A 26,934-nucleotide genomic window follows, 5' to 3' on the forward strand; every position below is an offset into this window, starting at 1 on the left:
GCGGAGCTCTCAGCCCGGGAGCTCAGCAAATCCCCGGGACGTGCTGGGACTCTGCCGGGGAAGGATGCAGGTGAGTGATGCCCCTCCTTGGCAGTGCCCCGTTCCTTTACACAGGGGCTGTGCGAGCTGTTAAAGCTGGGAACAACCACCACGCTCAGCTTCCTTAGAAATTCCTGCTTTCCTGTCTTAGCAGTGGGTCATTCCGTGTTTTCCCTGCGAAACCCCACAGCTGTGCAGAGGCAGCGGGAATCTTGGAGCTCGGAGGGTGCCCGGCCCTCCAGGGCCATGTAGAGCATCCCTGGGAGAGCATCCCGGGAGGAGCATCCCGGGAGCAGCATCCCGGGGAGCAGCATCCCTGGCAGAGCACCCCGGGAGGAGCATCCCGGGAGCAGCATCCCTGGCAGAGCATCCCGGGAGGAGCATCCCTAGCAGAGCATCCCTAGCAGAGCACCCCTGGCAGAGCATCCCTGGCAGAGCATCCCGGGAGGAGCATCCCGGGAGCAGCATCCCGGGAGGAGCATCCCTAGCAGAGCATCCCTGGCAGAGCATCCCGGGAGGAGCATCCCGGGAGCAGCATCCCTAGCAGAGCATCCCTAGCAGAGCATCCCTAGCAGAGCATCCCTAGCAGAGCATCCCGGGAGGAGCATCCCTAGCAGAGCATCCCGGGAGGAGCATCCCGGGAGCAGCATCCCTAGCAGAGCATCCCTGGCAGAGCATCCCGGGAGCAGCATCCCGGGAAGAGCATCCCTAGCAGAGCATCCCGGGAGGAGCATCCCCGGCGCTCACCTGGCAGTGTGTGCACAGGGCAGGGCAGGGCGGCAGGGTGGGGAAGGGCTCGTTGCCCCCGCGAGTCCCTGGCCGTGGGAGCCGCTCCCTCCTGTCCCCGCGGCCCCTCGGAGCCCCCCCGGGACCCGGCGCTGTCCCGCTCCCGGTGCTGGAGCCGGTCCCGCGTTCCCGGCGCTGGAGCCGCCCGTCCCCGCCCGCGGGAGCCGGAGGGATCCGGGGGAGGAAACTTGGCCCCCTCCCCTCCCTTCCCCTCCCCTCCCTCCCAGCATCAGGCGAGGCAGAGAGGGAAGCGCTGCGGGAATTTCGCAGCCCGCGGGCAGCCGAGGGAGCTGGAGTGGGAACAGGTTGTTGGGATCGCGCCGCGGGAGGAAGGGGCGGCTCTGAGCGCCGGCTCAGCCAAGTCTGGGCTCCGGGAGATGGAGACGGAGCTGCTGCTGTTCCAGCCGGCGATGCGCTGAGCGAGATGGACAGCGGGTCCCTGCCGAGATCGCCTCTTCCCGGGAAGCTGAGCCGCTTCCCGAGCTCCTGAAGTTCCAGCGGTCGCCGGCTCAGCCTGGGGTTACACAAGTTCCACCTGCACCGGTCCCGGCTGGCGGGGATCAGGCAGGTGATTCTTTCTCTTTGTTTGCTCCTCTGCTCGTGCGGGAACGCCAAAAAGTCTGCTCGAAGGCCCTGGAGAGCTTGGGAAAAGCCACGGTGGAGAGTTGTGGTGTTTTGGATATATTTGGCACAAAGTGCTCACACCTCTGCTCGAGGGATTCGTATGGCTTGAAGGTAAGAGATACGTGATGATGCTTACATACAAATGTTGTGAATAAGGGAATACAGAGAGTGTGTTCACAGAGCTGCTGTGATCACCACTGCCTAGAGATGTAAATAAAGACAGGAGAAAAAGGAAAATATTTGTCATTGTACCAAAAGACCCATTAAGCTGTTCTCTTCTCCAACAGAATAAGTGAAAGAGAGTTTTCAAATTGAAAAAGTCAGGCTGCCTTATTTCTTCATCTAAACCACTCACTGCAAGCCCATAAACAGTTGTTATTGTATGCTAAAGAGGCATTTAGAGTTGCTAAGAAGCTGGGTTCATTTTTAGAAGTTTGATGCTTAACACTGCTCTCACACAGACACAATGGAAGGAGAGTGACAGGCAGGGCTGTAGGAGGAGGATGTGTAGAGAGGATATAATGTAGGTACATTCCATTTCCCCGGGGAACAAGACTGTTCAGTCAAACTGTTTGAGGGAAAACACTCCCTTTTCTCGCACGACATTCAATTTTTCACACAAAACTCGTGTCCCTTCAGATTTCCTTCTCAGTGCCACCCCTGAACAACCCTTCCTGCTGAAGGGGGGGAGATCTGTCACCTTTTCCCGAAGAAGCCCTTGAAGGAACTCTTTCAGAAATATTCTCTGACTGTAGCAAGTAGCTTTTGTGCAGGGTTTACAGTCACTTTTGTGGCACGAGGGACGCCTGAACCCTTCCTATTTGTATATTAATTTTTTTTTTCCATTGCCCTCCAGTTCTAAGTTTTACCCAGCTTTTTGAAAGCAGTGAAAAGCGAGGCTTTAGGGCAGGGAATCAGGCACTAGGGTGGCACTGGGCCCTAATCAGTGCTGGAGGGTTTTTGGTCCAGGTTGTTGTCTGTGGGTTGTCTCTGCACAGATAACACATCCTCACTTCGTTCCCAAGTCTCTCTCTCAGCCCGACTTTCCCACATGCAAAACGTGGAGCCCCAGAGCTCCCAGGAACACGAATCCCTGTTCTTCCAGTAGAGCTCACAGGAAAAATGAAAGATAACTCGGTTGTTTCATAACTAACCAGCCACGAGATTACAATATAACTGGTCAAAGGGATTACAATTCGCCTCTGAGTAGCGTGGGTTGGATTTCCTGTGTGTTCCCTGTTCCATGGGATTGCTGTTCTCTGAACACACAGTGGTGTCAGGGATTCACAATCCTGTGGGTTTTTATCTCTCTCAAAGTAAAAGTCCATTAATTGCTTGTAGCAATCTAGAAAAAAAACAACCTCTTGACAATACCTCTGACTCCTTCAAATAAGTGTACAGAGCGCTGTACTTCTTATTTTTTTCCCCACTGAACTTCTTTTCCATGCTGAGGAAATTCTGTGACATTCAAACCTTTCTTCTTTACTTCTGAACAGAGTTTTTGTAAAAGCACTTTCCACTGATTTGTGCACCATGTGGTTATCTTTTCCTTGCATGGAGGGTGTATGGCATGACAGGGAAAAATGCTGGAGAATGAAGTGCAGGCTTCAAATCTCCTGGGGCTGTTTGAACTCACAAAGATGTGAGTTTGGGGCCTGCCCTCCCCTTTAGTGTTTCTGGAAACAGCTCCAGAGCAGGTGTGTGTCATGGGTTAAGTGAGTTGCCTTGCACAATGTGCCACATTGCAGGAAACACTCCCCCAGAAGCATTTGTTTCGTGCAGGTACATGTGTGTAAATCCAGTGTGTCAAACCTGCCCTGGTTTTATCTGTGTGTGTGGCTTCCCTGGGCACGCAGGCACCGAGGCGGCAGGTGAGTGAGGAGGAGGTTCAGGCTGGCACTCTGTGAGAGTGCACGTTTCAGACTTCAGAGAGAAGCTGGTGACCCCTCAGGAGCCTGTGAACACTCAGTGTGTGCTGCAGGTGCCATGGGTTGTACCCACACCCAGACAGCCTCTCCCTGGGAGATTTTGCTTCTGTGCCACTCTCACCCTCTGGATTTGGGTGAGATGAGTGGTCACCCAGTGTCCCTCCCTCGTGCCCACCCTGACACTGCTGCACTGAGGGGTTCCATCCCCCCAGCCTGCCATGCCAAGGTGATTTCTCGTGCCCTGCTCCCTGAGGGGAGGCACAGCTGGGCATCCCTGGCTCTGCAGCCCTGCCTGTGTGCAGGGGCTCACAGATTGCACTCCAACCTCCTCCAGCTTGGCTGGAGTGTGAGACACCTGCCTGGCAGAAATACTCAGCTCTTCCTCTAATGGCACTTCATTGCTGGTTCAGTGTGTTCCCCCCACCCTCCCTCGGGCTGTGCCACCATCAGCAAAGGCTCCAGGCACTGGGCAGGGGTAACACAGGTTACAAACCTGCTGGGAAATGCAGCTGGAACACAACAGCCCCCAGCTGAAGGGTCTGCACAGACCAGTGAGGACCTGTGACTAAGCTATTCCCCCTCAATGACTCAGGCTTAGCACAAAAAGTATGATTCCCTGGGTGTTCTTCTCCTAAAATCCTCCTTCGTGTTAAATCAGCAAATCTCCACCCTCCCATCCTCTGTTTCACTAAAACTTTGGAATTCAAAATCAAGCTTATAGAATCACAGAATATCCTGAGCTGGAAGGGACCCACAAGGTCCATCCAGTCCAACCCCTGGCCCTGCACAGACACCCCAACAATCCCCCCCTGTCCCTCAGAGCGTTGTCCAAACCCTCCTGGAGCTCTGGCAGCCTTGGTGCTGTGCCCACTGCCCTGGGGAGCCTGGTCAGTGCCCAACCAGCCTCTGGGGGAAGAACCTTTCCCTGAGATCCATCCTGACTCTCCCCAACACGGCTCCAGCCATTCCCTGGGCCCTGTCCCTGCTCAGAAAGAGCAGAGATTGGAAGTTTTAATCCCCTGGCACAGATAAAGTTCTGCCCTATGTAACAACCACATCACCCTGGGACTGTAAAACCTTCCATGGCCAGGTATGGACTCACTCACTCCAGGCTCTGTCACCCTTGGAATGAGAAATACATGGGATTGTTCTCTCAGTATTTGGATGGAAACAAAACCCAAGCTTCCTCCAGAAGAAAGCAGGATTCCACATTACTTAGAAAAACTTTGGGCACTTCTTTCCACCGTGTGAAAGAAGCTGTGGAATGAACTCCTAAGCCCTGAGTTCTGTCCCTGCAGAGCATTTGCTCACTTGTCTTTAGCACCCCTGTGCTGGACATACCCTTTTACTCACCAGCAATATTCTGGAACAAACATTACACACAAAATCTCTGAAACAACAACAAGAAAAGCCTTTGAAAAATACTTCTCTCCAAATGCACAAGGTTTTGTAGCTCTTCAGCTATGAACAAGATGGATTTGGCTCAGGCCCCTTAAATCCTTTCATCATAACTCATTTTCAGTTTCTCCCTCTGGGCACAAATTCCCTGGGAACACTGAGGGAACCTGGGGCTGAGTGCTGGCTTTCCCACATGCCCAGAGCTGAGATCCCAGTGCCAGCAGATGCAGGACAGGGAGTATGTCCACATTCAGCTGTAAAGCTTCTGGCCACAGGATGGCTGGATGCAAAACATTCCCAAAGTGACCCAGGTTCAAGGAGACAGTAGGGAATTTCAATTCCCAGGGAAAGAATTCCAGTGATGGTTAATAAATGCATAGAAACCACCCTGGCACAGTGAACAGTTGGATGATGGGAGATTATTTGCAAGAATATCACCCATTTTGCTCCATTTTTACACTCTTGCCCAGGCAGTGGCTCTTGGACACTGGTGGATAAAAGGCACCAGACTGGTGGGACTTTGCCTGACCCCTCAGGGTTAGTCCTTAAAGGCTACAGGGGAACATACAGTGGGATCAATGTTAAAATGTGCTAAGGTCTGGAATACAGGGAGGAAAGGTTTTGAAAGACTTGTCTGGGATCAAACATCACTGTATTTACCAAATAAAAACTTCCAGTAACTCTGTTTGCTTTGGCCAACTCCTGGGGAGCGGAGACTACTCTGTTTGTGCCAGGGCACTGTTAAAAGGCTCTTTGGGAAAGGGGGAGGCAATTGTTTAAGTCCTGTCAGATGCATCAACCCTTGTGCTGTTACAAAACCAGCCTATATTCAATCTGAAATGATTGCTAATAACTATTAACTCCTCTACCAATTGTTCCACTTCAATCATGTTTTCTCTTGCTGTCCTTCACCTGGATATTTTTAGCATTATAATTTATTTTCTTTTTAAGATGTGACTATGTGTTCAGTTGCTGCTTCTCTGTACATCCCTCCCAATTATCCTGGTGGGTATTTTTCTCTCAACCCCCCAGAATGGGTTTATTTCTGGTTTACTCTTCCCTGTTGGTTTCCATGTGGTTATGTGGGAGGCTGCACTTTCTTTATCAAAGCAGAGAGCCATGATTAGTCCATTCAGAAAATGTAAATGCAGCCTTATGTGTTCTGTGGAGCTGGGGAAAGAGAGACTGTGAGGAGCAATAAATCTGGCACTGATGGCACACAGCACTGAGCCCTGCAGGTTGGCCTGGCTGAGCTCAGTGATGGCCACACTTCACATTTCTAGTGGAGCTAAATAAACACTCAGAGCCCTGTGCTGCTGCCTGGGAGAGCTAATCCCAGTGCCAGGCAGTCCTGCTGAACTCAGGGAAATCTCTGCCATTCACTGGGATTTGTGGCTCCTTTCTCCACGTGTTCCATCATTTATCCCAAATTTCAGGCTCTGTACCCTCAGCTGTTCCTGCCTGAGATGTCCCAGGATCTGCAAGCACTTACTAGTTGATAAATACATATATTTGATTTTGCTCCCTGCTTCAGGTTGCCAACTGCTAACGTTGGGGATGGATCAGCAAAATCAACACTATTGAGGATGCTCTGTGCAATCTGCAGCTTTAGAGAGAAATGAACTCTTCACCAGCAGCTCAGGTTTTTCAATCATCTCCCCTCAATGCTGCAGCTGAGACACTGGATCAGACAACTTGGAGCTATTACCTAAAATATAGCACCTTGCAAATTACTCGTCTAAACTGAATCCTATTTTGATGTCTCAGGCAATCTGGAGCCTCAGCAAATTAGGATTCTGTTTGCAGCAGGCCCTCCCTGACCCCCAGCACCTCTGTGCCTGCACATTTCAGACTTTTGCATATTTGTATGGCAGTCAAGAAAAAAATGTGATTACCTATGGGATTACTGAGGTCTGGAGTTGGATTTCCAGCCTTTTAATCTGTTTTCTCTGGTGACCACGCCAGGGAAGAACCCCTTTGAGTTACAGCCTTATCTATGTGCTTGGGAACCCAGTTCAGAGGGGACAGGACACCCCCAGGCAGCCTGGTGGCCTTGAGACATTTACACTCAGATTTAGGAGGTGAATTTTAGTCCCTCACGTTCGAAAAGCTACAATTTATTCATTTAAAAAAAAGCATTAAAAATAGAAACAACACCCATCCTCTCCCCCTCACATAAATATATCACTGAACAGAAGGAATCACCCATGTCCCAGTACATGAGTCACTCCTCGCCCCCAGGAGGTTATGGACACTCTACAAATGTGACTAGTAAAATAGTAGTTATAGTAACTACTACAGCAATACTCCAGCCCACCATGACTGGATGGTCTGGACACGTGCAAGCTCCTTATTTGCACTTTCTGAGTGGCAAGCAGACTGTAAGAATTAGGGAGGTTTCATTATCCTGCTAACCAGGGACTCAATAAGTCAATGTAAGAATCTCCACGTGAGGAGAGCCCTAAATATCCTTATTACTGGGTTATTTTCATTTGTAAGGCAGGTGTCCCAAGCTGGTTGTGATCCAGGGCTGGGCACTCCAGGCCTCTGCCAGGATAACCTGTCCTGGCCCTGCCTGTCCCACTGTCCTAGGAGAGGCTGTGCCCCTGTGCCCAGGGTTTGGGTTAAGGGCATGGGAAGGAACCAGTGAGGGCTCTGCAGGACACGGTGGCACTCTGGGAACCCCAATGCCATATTCTGGTGCCCCCCATCCCAGTGTTGGTCCTGCAGAGCTGGAAGAACCAGGGCTGGCTGAAAACTCCAGAACTATCCCCACTGCCAGTCAAACCAAATCAGTCTTTTCCAGAAAGCAGCTGCTTTTCTCACACGTTTTCTTTCCTTCCCCCCTCTCCTCCCCCGACCCAAATTCAATGATCTCTTTGCTAACACATTTTGTTCAGCTGCAAACACTCTGGGCCCAGAGCTGCTGACAGAGGTTAATGTTCCCAGACAGGAGATCGTTTCTGTCACAGGCATTTTACCATCCCCTCCTTCCACACCACTGGCCAAGTCCAAACATTCCTTCTAGAGTACAAATGTGCATTTCCTTTGGAAGGTGTTTTACTAATGAAAGGAGAAATCCATGTGCAATTACTCATTATGTAGGAGGATGTTTGTCTACATCTGATGTTGCAGTTGCCTTTGTCATCCTTTCCAAGTGTTATTTTTATTTATCTAGAGATTTTTTTTTTTCCCCTCTCAGTGTGAAGGAAGAATCAATTAGGAAATTACAACCCCAAGAGCAAATGACAAGAAGGGATAATATTAAAGTTAAGATTCTTTGGGGCTGCATTTTGCAGTTCAGTTTATCACTGAATTTCTGGTTCAGGAGGCCTCACAGTCACACCCACAAAGCCTTAGAGTAAGAGACGTTGTAGAGACAATAAACACGAAAAAAAAAGATAAAAAAATAACAGGCAAAGAAACAATAAAGAAAGCAATTACTAAATCTGTGCAGAAGATAGTTCAATAACTTGTACTTGTCCATCAGCATTCACTGTTCCCACAAAGACATCATTCCAAGACCTTAATGCGTAGATGTGACAACACAGTGACCACTAAGAGTGTGTCTGATTTCTGCTGGGAGTGAAAAATCAAAGTTCCAGGCAGCAACAGCAGGCCCTGATTACAGAACAAATCACATCTCTTACAGACAGTGATTTGGTTTCTTTTTCCTGCAGAGAAGCACAGGCTCGAGGAGGGACCTGTGCCTGCAGGGTGAGCACGTAAAGGAGAACATTTATTGTTATTATCTGTGCCTGCAGGAGGCTTTTCTCGGACTTCTGTGCTTGTTTCACCTTTAGCAAGTCAGGCACCCGTGTCCAGATCCTGCACACTTTGCTTTTAGTCTCCTGCACCCCCTGATTGATGTCGCTGATGAATTAAACAGCCCCTGAAGACAGCACTGGGGTCAGTCCTGCCTCAGCTTCCACAGTACCCTAATTAAAAACATTAGTGCTCCTTGCTTCACCCGACAGAGGATCCGGTGCCTGCCGACCTGGGGGGAATATTCATGGCTTTGTGGAGCCCCAGTGATGACTCTGGGCTGGGACCGCTCGGCTTTCCGGGAGCGGAGCCTTCCCGGGGCCGGCTGGGACTGCAAACGACTTTATTTTGTACACAAAGGAGCTCTGTATACAGACTTTGTGTACAAACACTGCCCAGCAGGCTGGGGCTCCAGCTGACAGTGTGAGAGTCAAGCAAAGCTCAGGAGGGAGCTGAGTGTGTGCCCTGATCCCAGGGCAGGACAGAAATCCCTCCCGTCCTTCCAAACCTGGAACATCTGGGCATTGGAGCCCTTTGAAAAACCTTTTCCCTGGCTGGGCGTCTGTCAGTGATGCTACCAACAAATCATGTGGAGTGTAAGGGGACCAGAGATGTCATTTTAAGGTTTCTTTGGGCAGAATCAGCCCAAAGACATCGATCTGGCAGCAGGCTGGAGACCTGGGAGCCCTCTCTGTTCTTGGGCTGGGATCCACACGTGTGCTGTAGTTAGACTACAGAATGCTAATGAGTGAATTTTAATGAAGGCCTGTGGGAGAAGTTCAGCTTAGTGCCTTCTGCCTGGTGAAAACAAGCAGGACAGATGAAACCTTAAAGCACTTTCCTAATGTCTGAGATCAGGGATGGGCAAAACAGCCCTGAAATCTCCTGGAGAACGAGCGGTACCACAGGGGATGGAAGTGAAACCCTCAGGTTTCACTGAACATGGGAGGACTTAAAATGTAGTTTAAGACCCCTCTGCTCTTAGGGAGTTTGGTTGGCACCAGCCAAACAGCTCCTAAGGCCAGACAGAGAAAAATATGTCCCTAAATGCACAGAGAAAACCACAGTGTGACCACATGAAAGCAGGATAAAACCCCTGAAACCACTCGGCTGGTGAAGGGTTCCAGAAGGAACAACCAGAACCAGGTGGCCAGCATAGAAAGTTGAGGAGTTTCAACTTATAAAAGCAAGTGAGAACACTCAGTTCTTTGGACATTTGCAAATCCTGCCCTCAAACGCTGGCAGGGGGAAGGGCAGCTCCTCTTCCTCCCCTCTGCCTCCATCAGGGGCACATCAGGGCACGGCTGGGGAGCTGTGGGAATGCTGGGAGCACAGGAGCTGGATCTCTGGGGCAGGAGCAGGGGGAACACTTGACTCCTGTGATCCCAGGGAGGGCTGTGCTGGTGAGTCAGGCAGGGCTGGGGTTCTGTGATCCCAGATGACACCCCGTGTCACTTTGGATCTCTCATGAGCTCAGACAAAAGGCTGGGGGGAAGACATGCCTGGCTCCTTCCGAGTCTGCTTCCCTGCTGGATGTTCCAAGGGGAGTGACTGCCTTCCCTTCCCCAGGGAAAAGGGGGCGTGAGCCAGGAGTCACAGCACCAGCACCACAGGGTGGAGGGGACATGCATTCCAGCCTCTGGAATGTGAATGACAGCAGGAAATGGGTCCTGTCGGGGGTTCCAATAGCTCCCTGCAAGCTCACTCTCTGTAAATTTAAAATCTTCCTAAAAATAATGTTAAAAATTAGTTCTCTGGCATTCCCAGGTGAGTTTATCTGAAATATTGCACCTGGCTCTTGCTCTCTCTCATGTCTGCTGGAACATATATGCTGCCTGTGCTATGCCAGCTGAGGGCCAAATCCATGGGAAATCATGGCAGAACTCCCACTGGGGAGAAAATCGTGCCCAGGAGCAACAGCTCTTCCAAGAACATGAGAATTTGGATCAAAACAAGCCACAGTAAATAAGGCTTCCTGCAGAGGGAATTTGTGCCTCCATGGGTGGGGTAAAAGGGACAGAGAGGGGATGTGATGATGGAGCAGCATGGGAATGGAGAGACAGACCAGGAAGGAACCACATATTGCAGATGGAAGAGGTAATGGAGCATTCTGTGTGTCTGGGAGCCTTCCAGAAGGTCAGAGCAAGGAGCTCAGGCAAACACTTGTCCTGGAATGGCCACGGGGCAGAGCAGGGACTCTCCAAGTCCTTTCCAGCACTGTGCCCACGACAGCAGATGCTGATTTCCAGGAGCTGCTGATCCAGCACAGTTCCTGCCTGGCTGAGCACCCAGACTGGGGGAGGAGATGTGATGGGACAGGGCCAGAGCTGGAGGTGCCTTCCACAGCTCCCATCCCGCTGGCAGGGATGGCAGAGGGGCTGCTGGAAGCCAGGATTTGAGCTGAGTGGTTGAGCTGATTTAGGCCAGGGATTAAATGATTAAAGATGGTTGGGATCTGAAATTTGAGGAGCACGGACCCTCCTCTGTGGCTGCAGCCTGGATCTCATCCCCTCGCCTCGAGGGACAGGGCAGTCATTCATTTAATTCATTTAATTAATTTAATTCATTTCATGCTTTCCTGAAGTTTTTAGATGCAGGGCAGTGGCACTGGGAGTGAGGGGGAGTCATGTGGGTGCTGTGCTGGTTCAAGGGCACTTCATGGCAAACACCAGTCATGGGTGGTTTGGGGCAAACTCCCCCAAACTGGAGGGGGAGAGGGGGAAGGGAAAGGGGAAAGAGAACCCTCCTCTGGAACTCACCTCTTATGGCAAACATTCTTGCAAACAAGCTCAGGGGTAGGAGTGGCAGTGAAAAGAGCAGATGTTCACTGAGTGTTGGATGGCAGAAGGGGAGGGCAAATATTTGATCGCTCCAATCTGAATTATTATTATTTACTTTTAATAAAGTGTGGCTGAAGGACTCAGAGCTAAAGTATCCTTGTACTGGGTGCTGCATAAACACGGGAAGCCTCAATGGAGGGGGGCAAACAGGTTCATTCAACTCAGGAATTAACACAATCCATTTCTGCAATTAAATTGTTGCACACCTCAAATGCCAAGAACCAAAACGTACAGTGAACATTAAACAGATAAAACCAAATACTAAAAAAAAAAAAAATAAAAATAAATAAAAAAAATCCTTAAACATTTGTCACATTTTAACCAGTACTTGAAAGTAAATATTTTGCTCAAATTTCAGCCAGTTCTGTACATAACTAAGGGGGAGGGGAAGTGAAGAGATTCATAGTTTTCAGTTCCTCAAGAATCATAAATTATCTCTGTGACTGATTAAAGGTTATTTGCAGGCACTGGTGGATGATCTCAAGCACAGAACAAATTCTAAGGGAATATAGATCACCAGTATTCACGAAGCTGGGAATTTATTAGATTAATCAGAGGCTCAGAGCTAGTCACGGAGATTTGGCATTAGGATACAGATAAAAAAATTAAGAAAAAAAATGGCATTTGTACAGAACAGGATGTTGGGTCTGTAGTAATGCAATATTTAATAAGAACCAATATCTTCTGGGCAGAAGAGCTGTCTCTGACAGTGACCATCCATATGTGAGAACACAGGGAAGAAATCAATTCTTCCCCCTTAACCACTGAATATCAAGATGTGTCCAATATTTCTGGCTGGGTGTCCAAAGTGGAAGGCACACACAGCCAGAAGTGATTAAAAAACCCCTTTTCTGCCCATCCTTTCCACCCAGCAGAGACCTGTTCATGTGGGCTGTGCCTGGAGCAGCTCCAGCAGCAGAACTCCTCCTCTGCCAGACATTCTGAGGATTCAAGTAATAGGGACCCGTGGCTAAAGACCCTAAAGTTCATCCAGTTCCACCCCTGCCATGGGCAGGGACACCTTCCATACACCAGGCAGCTCCAACCTGGCCTTGGGCACTTCCAGGGATGGGGCAGCCACAACAAAGTATTCTGTATTTTTAAGGGTTTTTTTTTCTCATTCTGCCATGAGATGTTTTAGCAGGTTTGAAATCCTGATAGAGCCTAAAAAAAGCTTATTTATCAAACAAACCAACCAAACAACAATAAACCAACCCACTACAACCCTGCCATGCCAAAGTTACTGGGTTTGACTGTTGAACATATTGGAATGAGGAAATGCTAACATTGGAAGAATTCCAAGTAATTTCTGATAAATCAGATGGTGAGTAAAGACAAGGCTTCTTTAAAAACCAAATCTGCTTTTTATTAGCAGAAAGTCAAGGTAAAGCAAATTAAAGCCATATTTCTCCACCTCTAGGGAAGATACCACTGAGCTCTTCCCTTCCACGAGGGCTTGCAAAGAAACCTGGCAAGCCTTGACTGAAGGGTGAGATTTTCAGAGGACGTGAAAGCAGGAGGGAGTTAATTCCCAGAGAAATCCAGCCTTGGAACATCCTTCTCCGAATGGTCCAGCCTGGATTCCAGTGGGGAGGGCAGCAGCACACTCTGCTCCCTCTGTGCCTCTCGTGCTGTTCCACAGCAGTGCTGGGAACGTTCTGGTCCTTCCCAGGGACGATGGACAACTGCTCTGGGAACAGGGAGAACTTCCTCCCTTTCCTCCCTGCGACGCAAATTCGAACTCAGGCAGAAATTCTCGGTATCACAGGGAAAGAGGGATGATAAAAGCACCAACAGCACAGGTGGGGAACTGAGAAATCTTGGAGTCAAAAGCCTCAGAGCATCTGTGTTAAACCCAGGGCTTGGCCTCGAGGTTCTGGGGTCATGAGGGAACGAGATCATCCTGTCACCCCTTCCCAGAAACAGGGACAGTGTCCCTGCACCCCCTGTCCCCATGCTGCTGCTGGGGAAGGGGGTGAATCACATCCCAGAGTCAGTGCAGGGAGCTCTGAACGAGGCCATTACTGAGCAGGAAAGTGCTGTGAGCAGAAAATATTGTGGCATCAGCAAGAGCAGCTCAAGTGGGTGACTCAGAGGGGTGGCAGGGGTGTGTTACCCACAGAGCCCCTGCTAACAGCTCTGCTGAGCATGAACAGGAGGAAATGCTGGGATGAGAGGCTTTGCAACACGCTCTGGGGGGACATGAGAACATTCCCCAGTTAGAGGATCCAATGAGATATTGTGCAAGAGCAAGGGAAGTGCGGGAATGTTTCTGAATCAGAAGGGAGCAATAAACTGGTTAATATGACTGGTACTTGGATAGCAAAGGATCTGGAGAATGGGAGCCAGGAGGAAGGCAGGAGAGGAGGAAGCTTTTCAAGAGGCCCTTGGAAGGAGCTGATGGGCAGAGCTGTTGGATTGGACACAAAGGTTGCACAGTGTTGAAATGAGAATTCAGCCCTCCCTAAAACCTCAGTCTGGTCAGGGCTTTTGTCTCGAGTTCTGTCCCTCTGGGTGCAGAGATGGCCAAACCTCCTGCTGCTGTAATCCCCTGGTTACCAGAGATTTCCCACTGACAGAACCCCAGGAGCCTGGAAAGCCGAGTTCTGCCAGTTCTGCCTCCTGACAGCCACAGTGAGAGCTGGGAGCTGCCTCAGGTGTAATTACTGCCAGGCCCTCGTCAGTCAGGGCTGTCACAGCCCTGCTCCATTTGCATGTACAGCTCAGTGCCTGGGGGAGTCGGGTTTATTTAAAGCCACCAGGACTTTGCAGGGTGGGTTCTGGATCAGCTGCTCCTGGAGAGTCAGAGGCCAGGGCAGGTGGGTGGGATTTTTCACCAGGTCAAGACAGAATGTACACATTTTCCGAATCCCTGACCTTTCCTCCTCCATGTCTGCAGACACTGTGCCCTGTGCAGAACCAGATGGGAAAAGGTTCTCACTCACTGCTGGCTGTTACACACCTTCCTTGCTCTCCAGGGAACCATGATCAGGAATTCACAACCTGGATTAACAATTCTGGGCTTACATGCAAAAAAAAAAAGTAGTGAAACTACACCAGAAGGTGCTTTTTTTTTGCACAAAGCTCCTGAACAGGGAAACAAAACAGCTCCTCAAACATACTTTCCCCTTTTCATTCTCTTCCACCTCCTCCCTGCTCCAAAAGGAGATGTTATTTCCCTCAATTGGAACGTCTCTGTTGCATTCTCAGAGGAGCCCAGTAAACAGCATCAAAGAAGCATCTTCAGGACAGAAAGAATGTCAGTTTGACAGCTTTCCTATGGCCCATTGATTCCAAAATTTCAGAGGAAAATGACAGCACTGTGCTGTGCACATTTCACTTAGACATTGATTTCTGTGAAACAGAGAAGCCTTTGGAGAAAATCTGTCTCTGAGCCCCCTTCTCACACGGTCCTGGGCAGGACTCAGGAACTGGTGGGTACCTCTGGCTAGCAGCACTCAGCAGGAAATATCAATCTGGCAAGAACTGTGGGCAAAATCCCTTGGGAAAGGGAGGAGGAGTCTGCTGTGAGGCTGCTGTGGAAGCTCTGCCATCGGGATGTTGGCACTGGTGGCTTTTGCTGCTCTTTCCCTGTTGGTGCACATCAAGTTCAGCCCCAAGCCAAGCAGTGTGATTGTGTCTGGAGCCCATAGGAAAGCTTGGCCCGTGAAAATTCACCCTGAACTCCAGATTTCATGTTAAATTTGTTATGTCTGGGGCAAAACCCAAGGGAATTCTGTAGTGTTTCATGCAGAAGCAAAGGCTGACTGTGTGTTTTGGCAGCCAGGGCCAGATTAGCTCTGAAAGGCCACAAATCCTTCCCAAACAGAAACCAGATGCTGCAGTGACACGAGTCACAGGGTGTGACACTCGCTCAGGATCAGGCCTGGGAGTATTTCATGCCTGAGGGTGTTTGCAAGCAGAGTAAAAACCAAAAGGAGTGTGACACCTTTACTATTTCTGAGAGAAAAAAAAACCAACTGAATCAGGGCATCTCTGACCAGGCACAGAACCAAGAGCAGAGGCAGAGCCAGGCTGCTGCTCACACACAGCTGAGCTGTGGGTAAGAGCTTCTGCTGGAGCTTTTCACCCTCCACTTCCCTGCCTCTGGATGAGAGAGCAAACTCTGCTTCTGGAATACACATTTCACGTCTCAGACCTCGCCAGAAAGACAAACGGGTTTGTTGCTGCCAGTTGTGAACATCCCACGTTTGCCAGGGGGATCTCAGGCTTGTTTGCCACAAATGGAATCAGATGATCAATCAGGAGGAGCCAGGGAGAAATACCAGCATTGCAAACAAACATTTTCCAGTTTGCTCCCTGAAAAGAACAGGGACAGCAGAGGAGGGAAAACCTCTGGCTCTGCACTCCCAGCCCCTCTCCTGGCTCCCTTCTCCCCGTGATTTCCAGCAGCCAGGCAGCAGATTCCCTCCAGCTGCTGGAAAGCTGCTTCCCAGTCAGGTTGGGCTTGAACAGGGCCCCCAGGGAGGTTGGTGTGAAGGGGATCAGCCCCGGGCACACCCCTGATCCTGGGGAGGGAGAGCAGCAGGGATGCTCCAGGGATGCAGGATGGGGATGCAGGATGGGGATGCTGCTGCCGTCCTGGCAGCTGCCACGAGGCTGTGACCTTGCTGCTCTGTCCTGCCCTTGGCCCCTCAGCAAATCCATATCTGGATTAGCTCAGCCACACTAAAACTCTGCGTGGACTCGGGGTGGGAATTAGAGTGGCTTTGCTGCAGTTAATTCACAGGGAACTGGCTGCATTTGGGACCCTGCCCACGTCCCCACCCCGGGGAACACTCGGGGACAGTGAACCCCAACGAGGACAGTGCAGAGCCAGGGGCTTTTATACCTTGTCCCTGTATTTGTGAGCCCTTCCCTCTGCCCCCCTGGCAATGCAGACACTTGGGCAAACACAGGGAAAAGCACTTGCTTTTCTAGTCGGCTCTTTAAGTGCCTCTTTCTTCTCTGCTGAGGAACTGTCAGCATTAAAATGAAAAGTGCTCCTTAAAGCAGGACTGAGAGACTCACCGGGTGCCCTAATGGCCACCAAAATGCTTCCAAATGATGCCAGTTCTGGAGAAAATAAGATTATTTTTTAGGGCTGAAAACTCAAACTCTCAAAAGTTAGGAATTAACAGAGTTTCCCATGTAATTGTAGTTTGTACCATGAGGACATGTGCTACACACAGCCTTTAATTGCAGGATCACACATTTTTAGGTTTTAGGTCTTGGTGTTTTAGTTTCCTTATTTAATGCAAAATATTTGAAAATTTTTGTCCGTTTCATTTCCCCAAATGAAAACTTTTGTCTTGTAAAAATAGAAACAACAAAACTCCTCATTTGTACGACGTTCAAACGTGATCTTTTAACTTTCCTCATGCTAACCATGATAAAGACAAAAATCACTGCTGTAAAGGCAGCCCTACTGAAAGAAGGAAAGAAAAATTCTTGCAGAAGCTGCAGAAGGAAATGAAGGGAATTTTTGATCGCTTTGTCCAGGGCTTTCTGCACTCTCCCTAATCCAAATAAAGTAAATCCCCTATGGATGGGCACAAGAGATGAGCTGTAAATGGTTCCTCCAACTCCACCACTGAGCTGTACCAGCCTGAGAAAGGGCTGGAACTGCTCTTCCCCCCCTCTTGGCTCCGGCCTTTCCTCCTTGGAGAATAATTTGGTTTGAGACCTGCAGTCAGAGCTCAGGAGCCAGGAGAGGGGCTGACCCTGCATGTCTCAAACCATTCCACTCCCTTCATACTTTTAAGATACTTTTTCCATCTCCCTGCCTTTTTTCCCCCCCCCCCATCCTGCATTTTCTGCATGTTTCTGCCTCCTCGAGATAGTTTTGCGTTATCAAAGGGCAACAGGAGAAGAGAAAAAAACTGTTGCTGTATTTAGCATTGATTTTTCCCCTTCACTCTGAGTCACAGAAGCTAACATTTAATTAATTTCTGACACTTTGACAGCTCCTAAGAAGACATTTGTAGAGCTATCAAGTGCCGCTGATAGCACTGTCAGACAGACACTTTTTGAATTATCAGCTATTAAGGACCCATATGCAACAAATTTCCAAGGATTATTATACAAATTGTTCTCTGAATGAGAAAAGCACACAAAAGCTCAGCGAAACATAAAGAAACCATTGTTCCCAGGTGAATTTGATATTTGCAAATGTTTTGCTATTTTGATCACTTTACGTGGTTTTAATAAATCCAGTTCACTTTGTCTTTTATTAAGGAAATTAAATGGCCTGGTTTTGGGGTGGCTGAGAACACGGCCAGATTTCCCAGTCAGGGTGGTCTCTATGGAGATACAGCTTGGGAAACGTGGAATGCTCTATCTCAGGGAGTGCTGAGTAGGGAATGAGGGAATTAGGTTGGAAAAGACCCCCAAGATCATAGAGTCCCGTTGTCAGCCTGGCACCCCCACCGTGGTCACCACCAAACCACGTCCTCAGGTGCCTCATCCACATGTTTCCTGAACACTTCCAGGGATGGTGACCCCACCCCTGCCCTGGGCAGCGTGTGCCAATGCTTCACACCCTTCCTGGGAAAAGACTTCTCCTGATATCCAACCTAAACCTCCCCTGGTGCAAAACTGAGTCTGTGTTGTCTCATCCTGTCACTTGCTCCAGGGAGAAATTCCCTTCTTCTCTCAGGGACCTTCCCTTCTTGAAGGGAAGAACGTCCCTTCAAGACCTCTCAAGCCAGAAACCCCAAAACCAAAGCAGCCAATAGCTGTGGTTTCTTTTGAACAGCTCCTGCCTTTACTCTTTGTTGGTGCTGATGTGGCAGAGGCAGCCCAGCCCAGCCCTGACTGCAAAACTGCTGCTGTCAACTTCCATTATTGTCACTATTCGGGTCTTGGGGGTTAAAATTTATTTATTTCACTGCCGGAGGAAAGAAAAAAAAAAGGAAAAGCAAAGAGAAGTCAAAAAGCAACACAGCCCAGAGCCCCATGAAACACATGGCAAACAAACACAGTGGGCCATGGCACATCTGCCCTGAGCTGTGCACACCCAGCAAGGAGCAGGGAAAGGCAGGGGAGACAAGGCAAGAATCCCAGGCACTGTGCCTGGATGGGCTGTAACACAGTGACACCTCAAAAATCACAGAATATTCCGAGCTGGGAGGGACCCACAAGGATCATCCAGACCAACCATCAGCCCTGCACAGGCCCATCCCCAAGAGTCACCCCCTGTGCCCCAGAGGATCAGCCAAACCCTCCTGGAGCTCTGGCAGCCTTGGTGCTGTGCCCACTGCCCTGGGGAGCCTGGGCAGTGCCCAACCAGCCTCTGGGGGAAGAACCTTTGCCTGAGATCCAACCTGAGCCTGCCCTGACACAACTCCAGCCATTCCCTGGGTCCTGTCCCTGGTCCCCCAGAGCAGAGTTCAGGGTCTGTCCCTCCTCTGCCCATCCCAAGGGAGTTGCAGACGGCAGTGGGGTCTCCCCTCAGTCACAAGCCTAATTCTACAACTACCTTCTCATCACTGCAGCCCTTCAAAAACAGGGGTTGGTTGCTAATTTTTTTTTTTTTTACTTGTTGCTGGACTCACTGATCTTCCTTCCAACTCAGCATATTTGATGTGGTTCCATCTTTATTTCATGTGCTGACCTCTCGACTGTCTCTCTGACCTCTCTGTGCCAGGGCGGAGCCGGAGCCTGGCACTCTGACCTCCATGGATCCCCTAAACCTCTCCTGGTACGAGGGTGACATCGGTGACAGGAACTGGAGCAGGGCCCTGAACGCCTCCCAGGCTGAGCAGAAGCCCCAGTACAACTACTACGCCATGCTGCTCACCCTGCTCATCTTCGTCATCGTCTTCGGCAACGTGCTGGTGTGCATGGCCGTGTCCCGGGAGCGATCCCTGCAGACCACCACCAACTACCTGATCGTCAGCCTGGCCGTGGCAGACCTGCTGCTGGCCACCCTGGTCATGCCCTGGGTGGTCTACCTGGAGGTAGGAGGCTCGGGGGGGGGCAGGGAGGGAGGGGACAGTCTGGAAATCGGCTGCTGCGCGACCTCCCGGGTTTCCCGAGGGTTTCTTGTCTCTGGGTTTTTCCAGGAGATGGGTGTGAGAGCAGGTGGCAGGCTTAACAAACTCCACTGCTGCTCAGAGGGATGGATTTCAATCCAGCTGCACCGTACAGGGGAGGTTTAGGTTGGACATTAGGAGGAAATTCCTTACAGGGAGAGGGATCAGACACTGGAATGGGCAGAGTCACCATCCCTGGAGGTGTTTAGGAAGAACCTGGATGTGGCATCAGTGCCATGGTCTACCAGGCAAGGTGGGGTTGGCTCAGAGGTTGGTCTTGATGATCTCTGGGGTCTTTTCCAACCTGGTTGATTCTGTGATAAATGTGGCTTTTAAACAGAGGGGTCGAGAGTGAAAGGACCCCAATGCTGTTCTCAAACCCACACAAGAATGAATCCGAAACTACACCAAGAGTGTCCCCCTGAAACCACATCAGATGTGCTGAGTTGGAAGGGACACACAAGGATCAGCAAGTCCAGCAATCAAAAAGAAATAAAAATTAGCAATCAAAGCCCTGTTTCTGAAGTGCTGCAGTGCTGAGAAGGGAGCTGGAGAAGTGGAGGGTAAATCCAGAGCTTTCATGTCACGATATGGGAGAGAAAATCCCAAGTGAGCTGCTTTTCACCCTGCTGCACTTGGCACAGGGGTTTGGTACAAAACTAGGCTGAGTTTACAGTTAATTTTCAGGCACTCATTTCTGAGGGAAAACGCTGACACAGAGAGCAGAGCAGGGGAAGAAGCCACTGTCAGTGAGCCCATTAAGTACTAATGCAAAGCAAAACAAACCCACTGACATGACATAGGCTGTCGAGAAAGCACAATACTAATTATCACTCGAGTTAATTATTGTTTTCATGGCACTTAAAAAATGTAAAGCATCATGCATCTGCTAAAGCTTATTACCATGACCACAGGCTGGTTGGGAGTGCAGTCAGTGCCTCTGGGGCTGGTTCTGCCCTTCCATTCTGTTCCTCTGTTGCCACAGCCCATTCTAAGCAGAGGTTTGTGCTGTAAGGAGCTCCTGCCCTCTCAGGCCCAGCTAGAAGAATCTCTCACACACTTTTTCTTTAATAAGCCATAAATGGTGCAAAGTGCTTTCCCCTTTCTGAGCTCACCTGCACATGAGGTTGGTCAGGAATCACAATTTTTTCCAGGCTTTGTGTCACAAACTCTGGCAAAAACTAATCTAAAAACAAAATACTTAAAAAACTCCCCTCAAAAATCAACTCTGATGCAAACAGATCTCCTACCTCCAAACTTCTGAGGTCTCTCCTCCATAAATGAGAGCACCAAGAGAATCTGATTTTGCAGAGGTTTATATCTGGCTGGAAACCTTTGCCTTTGGGCAAATTCTCATCAAAGTTACTGATGTAACTGTCTCTTAAGTGCTTTTTTAATCACTGAGTATTCATCTGTCACTCAGGCTTCAATGCAGTCATTCTCCCTTCTTTATGCTGCCTATGGTTATGTATATCAGAGCAGAAATAACTGAAGAATAGATATCTTATTCATTCTATTTTCAAATGCAGTAGGACTCTATTTTTATTAGAGGGAAATATACTTTTTTCATCACATGTCAAACACAGCAGTCCGAATAATTGCTATTAAAACTTAATTGGCAAAGTTCAGCTTCAATAGCAAGAGAAGTGAAGAGAAAAAGGCTACTGGTGACTGGAAGAATTATCATCAGTTCTTTGTCTTTAGCACATCATGTAGAGTGTTAAAGAGTTTTCACTCTGAATTAAATTCATTTTGTTCACAAAAAAAAAAAATATATATATATATAAAGGCAAGGAATGTCTGCCCTGATCTTAAACTGAGGAACGAAGGAAAGCTCCTGCTTGTCTGCTGCTGACCTTTGCTGGGTATAATTGCAAAAAAAAGTCTAATGAAGAGCTGTAAGTACAGTTAGAGGGGCTTGGAATCGATGTTAATGTATTTGCTTCCTCGTTCTGCTTTGAAACACTCCAGAGACCTGTTTAATCCCTGCCTCATTCCCTCTGACTTCCAGGAGGCCTGTACTCCCTGATGTCCCTGGAACGTGAGCCCAGGTCTGTGTTTGCCCTTTGGGCTGCCCAAACCAACACAGAGCAACAGGGTGGGACTGGGGAGGCTGAAATCCCACCAGCCACTGGGGGAATGTCCTAAGGAATGGTTTGGATGGAGCAGAGGAACCAGCCTTGGAACCAGCAGAGCTCCAACCACCCCCGAGCACCTCTGTCTTTGTGCAGAGCTCTCCCTTTAGACCCTGCCAACAGCCCAGCCCCAGGAACTCTGTACCCCCTCCCTCTCTCTCTCTGCAGGTGGTTGGTGAGTGGAGGTTCAGTCGGATCCACTGTGATATCTTTGTGACCCTGGATGTCATGATGTGCACTGCCAGCATCCTCAACCTCTGTGCCATCAGCATAGACAGGTGAGGGCTCCGTGCCAGCAAGTCGTGTCAAAACCCAGGGGAGCAAGTCACAGCCACCTTTACATGGTCTAATTTTACCTGTGACTCAGAGGCCTGAAAATGGGGAGAGTGAGTGCTGTTGATGTCTTGAGCAATTTAGGGGATCTCTGTGGGCTCTGAGCAGGGATTATGTCAGAAGACACAGAGACACCGACCTTGAGAATGTAAATTAAATTCTCTGTGTATGTTCACATCGGTTTGGTCCTTCTGTTTATAGTCTGGAATGATGGAACAGCCATCAGGGGGAAGGCAGCAGCTCGGAGTGGAAGGGAAATGCTGTGCTGAGCTGATCCCAGCCTGCTGCCCCCAAAGCAGGGACTGTGGGCACCCACGGCCTGGGAAATGGGACTGTCCTTACCCTCCCCTGCTGGACCAGGCCCTCAAGCCACAGGGGCTGGGTGGGATTGCCAGTGTGGCAGCGCTGGCAGGTGACAGCAGGCTGGCTCTCCCCCCAGGTACACAGCAGTGGCCATGCCCATGCTCTACAACACCCGCTACAGCTCCAAGCGCAGGGTCACCGTCATGATCGCCGTGGTCTGGGTGCTCTCCTTTGCCATCTCCTGCCCGCTCCTCTTTGGCCTCAACAACACAGGTGAGTGTTTTGCCACCTGCAGATGGCTGTTGGCACCTTCCTGGCTTTGCTGGGTCCCCAGGGATCCCTCTGCTACCAGCCAGGAGTGGACACAGGGGTCAGGGTTTGGGTGTATCGGGGTGTATCCACCCCTGTTTAAGGTGTTTTCTGCCAGTGTCATCCCACTTGAAAGCTGCTCCTGAGTCTGATTCATCTCGTGCTGTTTCAGACCAGTGTTTAGGCTCACCAGAACTGAGGTTATGTGGAAGTTTACACAACACCAGACAGCATTTACACAACACCTGCCCACTACAAATTCAAAATCCCTCCTATTAAAACATGCAAGAAAGGAAAGCCATGGGACAAAACCTTCACAGAGACGGGAGAAGAAAGGACTGGCAGTTCAGCTATCAGTCTCCTGGGAAGCCTGGGTTGGACACAGCACAGGTGCAGTGGGGCAGGGAAGGCGGGAACCAGCTCCGAGCAGCAGAGAGAACTATCCTGAACCCCTTTGTGTTCCAGATGCCAACGAGTGCATCATTGCCAACCCTGCCTTCGTGGTGTACTCCTCCATCGTGTCCTTCTACGTGCCCTTCATCGTCACCCTGCTGGTCTATGTCCAGATCTACCTCGTGCTGCGGCGCCGCAGGAAGCGCGTCACCACCAAGCGCAGCAGCCACGTCCTGGACTCGGACACACAGGCCCCCCTGAAGGTAACTGTCCCTGTCCCTGCCCCCAGTGCTCCACACACCCCTTCCCCTCCCTGCTCCACTCCCCAGAGCACCTCCTCCCGTCCCCACGTGTCCCTGGCTGGACTGGGTGAAATGCTGGGTCGCAAAGGTGGGTGCTGTGTCCTGTGCCAGGCTGCAGTGCCAGCTGCACACTCTGGGTTCCCAGGTGCTTCAAGGGCTCCCTGGATCCCAGGGGATGTTCCAGCAGCAGCTGCTGCATTAACCAGAGGGCATCTCCTGTGGCTCAGCTGAGTTGGGGTTGGGGTACCCCAGGAATACAGGCTACATTGTCTGAACCAGAGCTGCTGTTGGGGGGAAGAATCACAGAATGAAGGGATGGTTTGGGTTGGAAGGGACCTTAAAGATCCTCTTGTTCCACCCCCTGCCATGGGCAGGGACACCTTCCACTAGCCCAGGTTGCTCCAAGCTCTGTCCAACCTGACCTTGGACACCTGCAGGGATGGGGCAGCCACAGCTTCTCAGGGCAACCTGTGCCAGGGCCTCCCCACCCTCACAGGGAAGGATTTCATCATAAAATCTAATCTGAACCTGCCCTCCTTCAGTTTAAAGCCATTCCCCCTTGTCCTATCACTCCTTGTGAAAAGCCCCTCTCCAGCTTCCTCGTGACCCCTCTTTAGGTGCCACAAGGTCTCCCCAGGGTTCAGTGGAAATGGTTTGTGTGGTTGGGGTGCAAACCCCATCACTGGTCCCGGCACCTCTGCAGGGGAACAGCCTCTGCAAGCACCAGATGTGTGAGTGGAGCCCAGCTGAGCAGGTTGGGTGTCAAACAGCTCTTAAAAACACCGCTCTGGCAGCACATGCAAAACAGACAGAGGCAAAGTGCAGCCCCAGAGGCACCACCTCCAAACTGTGCTGCCTCAGGGCCACTGCCATGCCGAGGAGAGGAGACAGGGACAGACAAACACCAGCAGATCTCTGAGGTTTCCTGCCTTTGGTGAAAAGCCCAAGGGATAGTCACCCCCATCACTGCTTCTCCAGAGCAGTTTTCCACCACCCTCACACTGATTAATTCCTGCCTCGTGCCCTGTGTTTGTATTTCCACGTGCCTCCCTTACCAGCTCCCCTCCCCAACCCCTCTGTGCCTGTGTAACCTCTGAGCTGGTCCTTGCCCCTTAGGACAAATGCACTCATCCAGAAGACGTCAAGCTCTGCACAGTTATTGTGAAGTCCAATGGGAGCTTCCAAGTTAATAAGCGCAAAGTGGTGAGTGTTACAGAGAAGTGGCAGCTTTTCAGAGCATTTAGCCTTCCCCCTCTCACCCCTCAGGACACACAGTTAATTTATGCAGGGTGGGAGAAAAATAAACTAAGAACAAAAGGTTGCCATTCGATCTCACAATTTAAATATTCTTCCCATTCCTTAGAGTGAAGCAGGGGGTTTAAGAGGATAGAGTTCAAAAAGCCAGACTAATCTCACCTAAAGATCAGCTCTAAAAGCCACAGCATTTGAACACTTCATGTCTTTGATTTCCTTCTCCTCTCTGTTACTTAAATCTTGGACTGCATTGACTTTGTTGGGTTTTGCTTGTTGGTTTAATTTTTATTTACTTGCGTTCTGAAAACCTAAATAAAAATCTGTGGGGAGCGGAGAAAGCATCTCTCTCATTTCTGAGCCTCTCTGTGCAATAAAGGAGAATCCTTCAGTGAAGTTCTGTCACTCTCATCTACCCAAAATATCTGTAAACATTTCACAGCCCTTTCTCCAGGCATCACATAGGGAGGGAGAAGAGGGATTGATTGTTCTCCAGCATCATCCAGCTTCACTCTGTAAGGAACGTTCATTGCTCCTCTCTGTATATTTATCTGTCTTTCTGTTGTGGGCATTTGATTCTTGTCCAGGAGGCAGAGAGCCACATGGAGGAGATGGAAATGGAGATGGTGTCCAGCACCAGCCCCCCCGAGAAAACCACCTTCAAACCCACAGCACCCAGTAACCGCCAGCTGGTCGTGCCAGTTGCCTCCAACAGGGGCAACAACTCCACCCTGCAGACATCCCTGAACAGCCCTGGGAGAGTGGAGAAGAATGGCCATGCCAAAGAAACCCACCACACAGCCAAGGTCTTCGAGATCCACTCCCTGCCCAACGGCAAGACGAGGAACTTCCTCAAGGCTGTGACCAGGAGGAAACTGTCCCAGCAGAAGGAGAAAAAGGCCACCCAGATGCTGGCCATCGTCCTTGGTGAGTGCCCTGGTGCCCCTGCAGAAATCCAGCACCTGCCCAGGCCTAGGGCCAGTCTGGATGGCCAGCAGAGACTATTCCAGCCCTCCACAGGAATAATTTCACTTGCTCTGTGGGCAGCAGGTGCCCGTGGGAAGGGTCCCTCCTGCCCAGCCAGGGGCAGCTGGCAGTGCAGTACAGGGGGTTCATAAAGCTCTACGGGGTGTCTGGGCTCCCAAAGCACAGCTGGGTGCAGGGGCATAGCCCAGCAAGGAACTGGCACCCCAGAGGCCAGAGTTTCTGTCTAATTACATGAGCAGAGAAGTTCTTTAGTACCTGGATAGAACACAGACTGAGACAGCAAACAGCAGCTTATTCCTCGGGGAAACACTCCTCCTTTATACCCAAAAGAACCTCTCTGTTCTCAGCCTCAAAAACCCGTCCAGCTTTCAGCAGTCACAGCCTGTCTCTCTCCTTTCCCTCCCCTCCAGGTGTTTTCATCATCTGCTGGCTCCCCTTCTTCATCACCCACATCCTGAACATGCACTGCGATTGCAGCATCCCCCCGGCCATGTACAGCGCCTTCACATGGCTGGGCTACGTCAACAGCGCTGTCAACCCCATTATCTACACCACCTTCAACGTCGAGTTTCGCAAGGCTTTCATGAAGATCCTCCACTGCTAAAAGTCAAAAAAAAAAACAAAACAGCAGCAGCGTTTTTAAGGGGGGAAAAAACAAAAAAAAAACAAAAAAAAAAGGGAGGAAGAACCCCCCCCACGCCAATTCACGCGCACCGAGGGGCGGCCGCGGAGGGGGGCTCGTGTGCCGGGCATGAGGCCCCCGGGGTGACAGCAGTGCCATGCCCACGCCTCGGTAGGGGTGCAGGGGGGAGGTTCCCTCGTCCCTCGGGGTGACCTTTGGGACAGCAGTCCCACCAGGGCACTTTTCAGAGCTGCCCTCGCACTGTGCTCCGAGCGGGAGCCGAGGCAACGCTCGCCTGATTGCTGCCCGTGGCCATCCAGCCTCGGGTGCACTGGACACAGACAGTCTCAGAGCCACGGGGAGGTAGTGGTGGGTCTCTCCACTCTCACCAAAGACAAGACCATCTTTTCCGCTTCGCAGCAGGAGCCAGAACCAGGCAGAGCTTGCGGGAGCTCCACGCAGCAGCTTTGCCTTCGCCTTGAGCTGACCTACCCTCGAGCTACCTACTGCTGAAGCCTTCAGAAAAATAAACTACCAACACTTTAAGAGGTCCCCAAGGGGGTCAAGAAGGTTCTGCCACCCACAGACCCAACCCTGCAGCAGTGTGGGCCTCCAAGCCGTGGGCAGAAGGAAGAAGGAGGCATCAGTCTCATGTCCAGCCACTACAGCGGTGTAAATATGAACAAACAGGAGGAACTACAGGAGCCCAAGCCAGGAAATAAAAAAGGAGATGGAGAGAGAAACTCAAGAAGTGGTAGCTTGTCTTGCATGGTGTACATCACACAGGACACCCTCATCTCTCATCAGCAGTGATTTCTGCCCACCAGCACCTCATGTCCAGTCTCTCAGCAGAGTTCCCAGCCCAGGAGCAGTGCTGGCCTGG

At 50.5% G+C, this 26,934-nt stretch overlaps 1 protein-coding gene across 3 annotated transcripts; it reads left to right on the forward strand.

Moving 5' to 3' along the window:
- DRD2 (dopamine receptor D2) lies at positions 1–26,054 on the forward strand. Of its 3 annotated transcripts, XM_027655775.1 has the most exons (9): positions 1–70; positions 1,445–1,560; positions 19,029–19,341; positions 21,720–21,829; positions 22,324–22,460; positions 22,962–23,152; positions 24,308–24,394; positions 25,030–25,369; positions 25,840–26,054. In XM_027655775.1, the coding sequence occupies exons 3-9, from the start codon at positions 19,060–19,062 to the stop codon at positions 26,031–26,033; spliced, it is 1,341 nt and encodes a 446-aa protein (XP_027511576.1). In that variant the 5' UTR covers positions 1–70; positions 1,445–1,560; positions 19,029–19,059; the 3' UTR covers positions 26,034–26,054. The 3 variants fall into 3 exon arrangements, with proteins under 3 accessions (XP_027511576.1, XP_027511575.1, XP_027511577.1); XM_027655774.1 differs by lacking the exon at positions 1–70 and having other exon boundaries at positions 1,068–1,560; XM_027655776.1 differs by lacking the exons at positions 1–70; positions 24,308–24,394 and having other exon boundaries at positions 1,068–1,560.
- The last annotated feature ends 880 nt before the right edge of the window (positions 26,055–26,934 follow it).

This window comes from Corapipo altera, unplaced genomic scaffold, assembly GCF_003945725.1.
Source record: "Corapipo altera isolate COAL_440 unplaced genomic scaffold, ASM394572v1 71, whole genome shotgun sequence".
NCBI lineage: Eukaryota > Metazoa > Chordata > Aves > Passeriformes > Pipridae > Corapipo > Corapipo altera.

Coding starts and splice junctions, on each gene's coding strand:
- DRD2 (XM_027655775.1), top strand. CDS start 19,060: ATGGATCCCCTAAACCTCTCCTGGTACGAGGGTGACATCGGTGACAGG. Junction 21,830..22,323: donor TGTGCCATCAGCATAGACAG/GTGAGGGCTCCG, acceptor CTCTCCCCCCAG/GTACACAGCAGTGGCCATGC. Junction 24,395..25,029: donor AAGTTAATAAGCGCAAAGTG/GTGAGTGTTACA, acceptor ATTCTTGTCCAG/GAGGCAGAGAGCCACATGGA.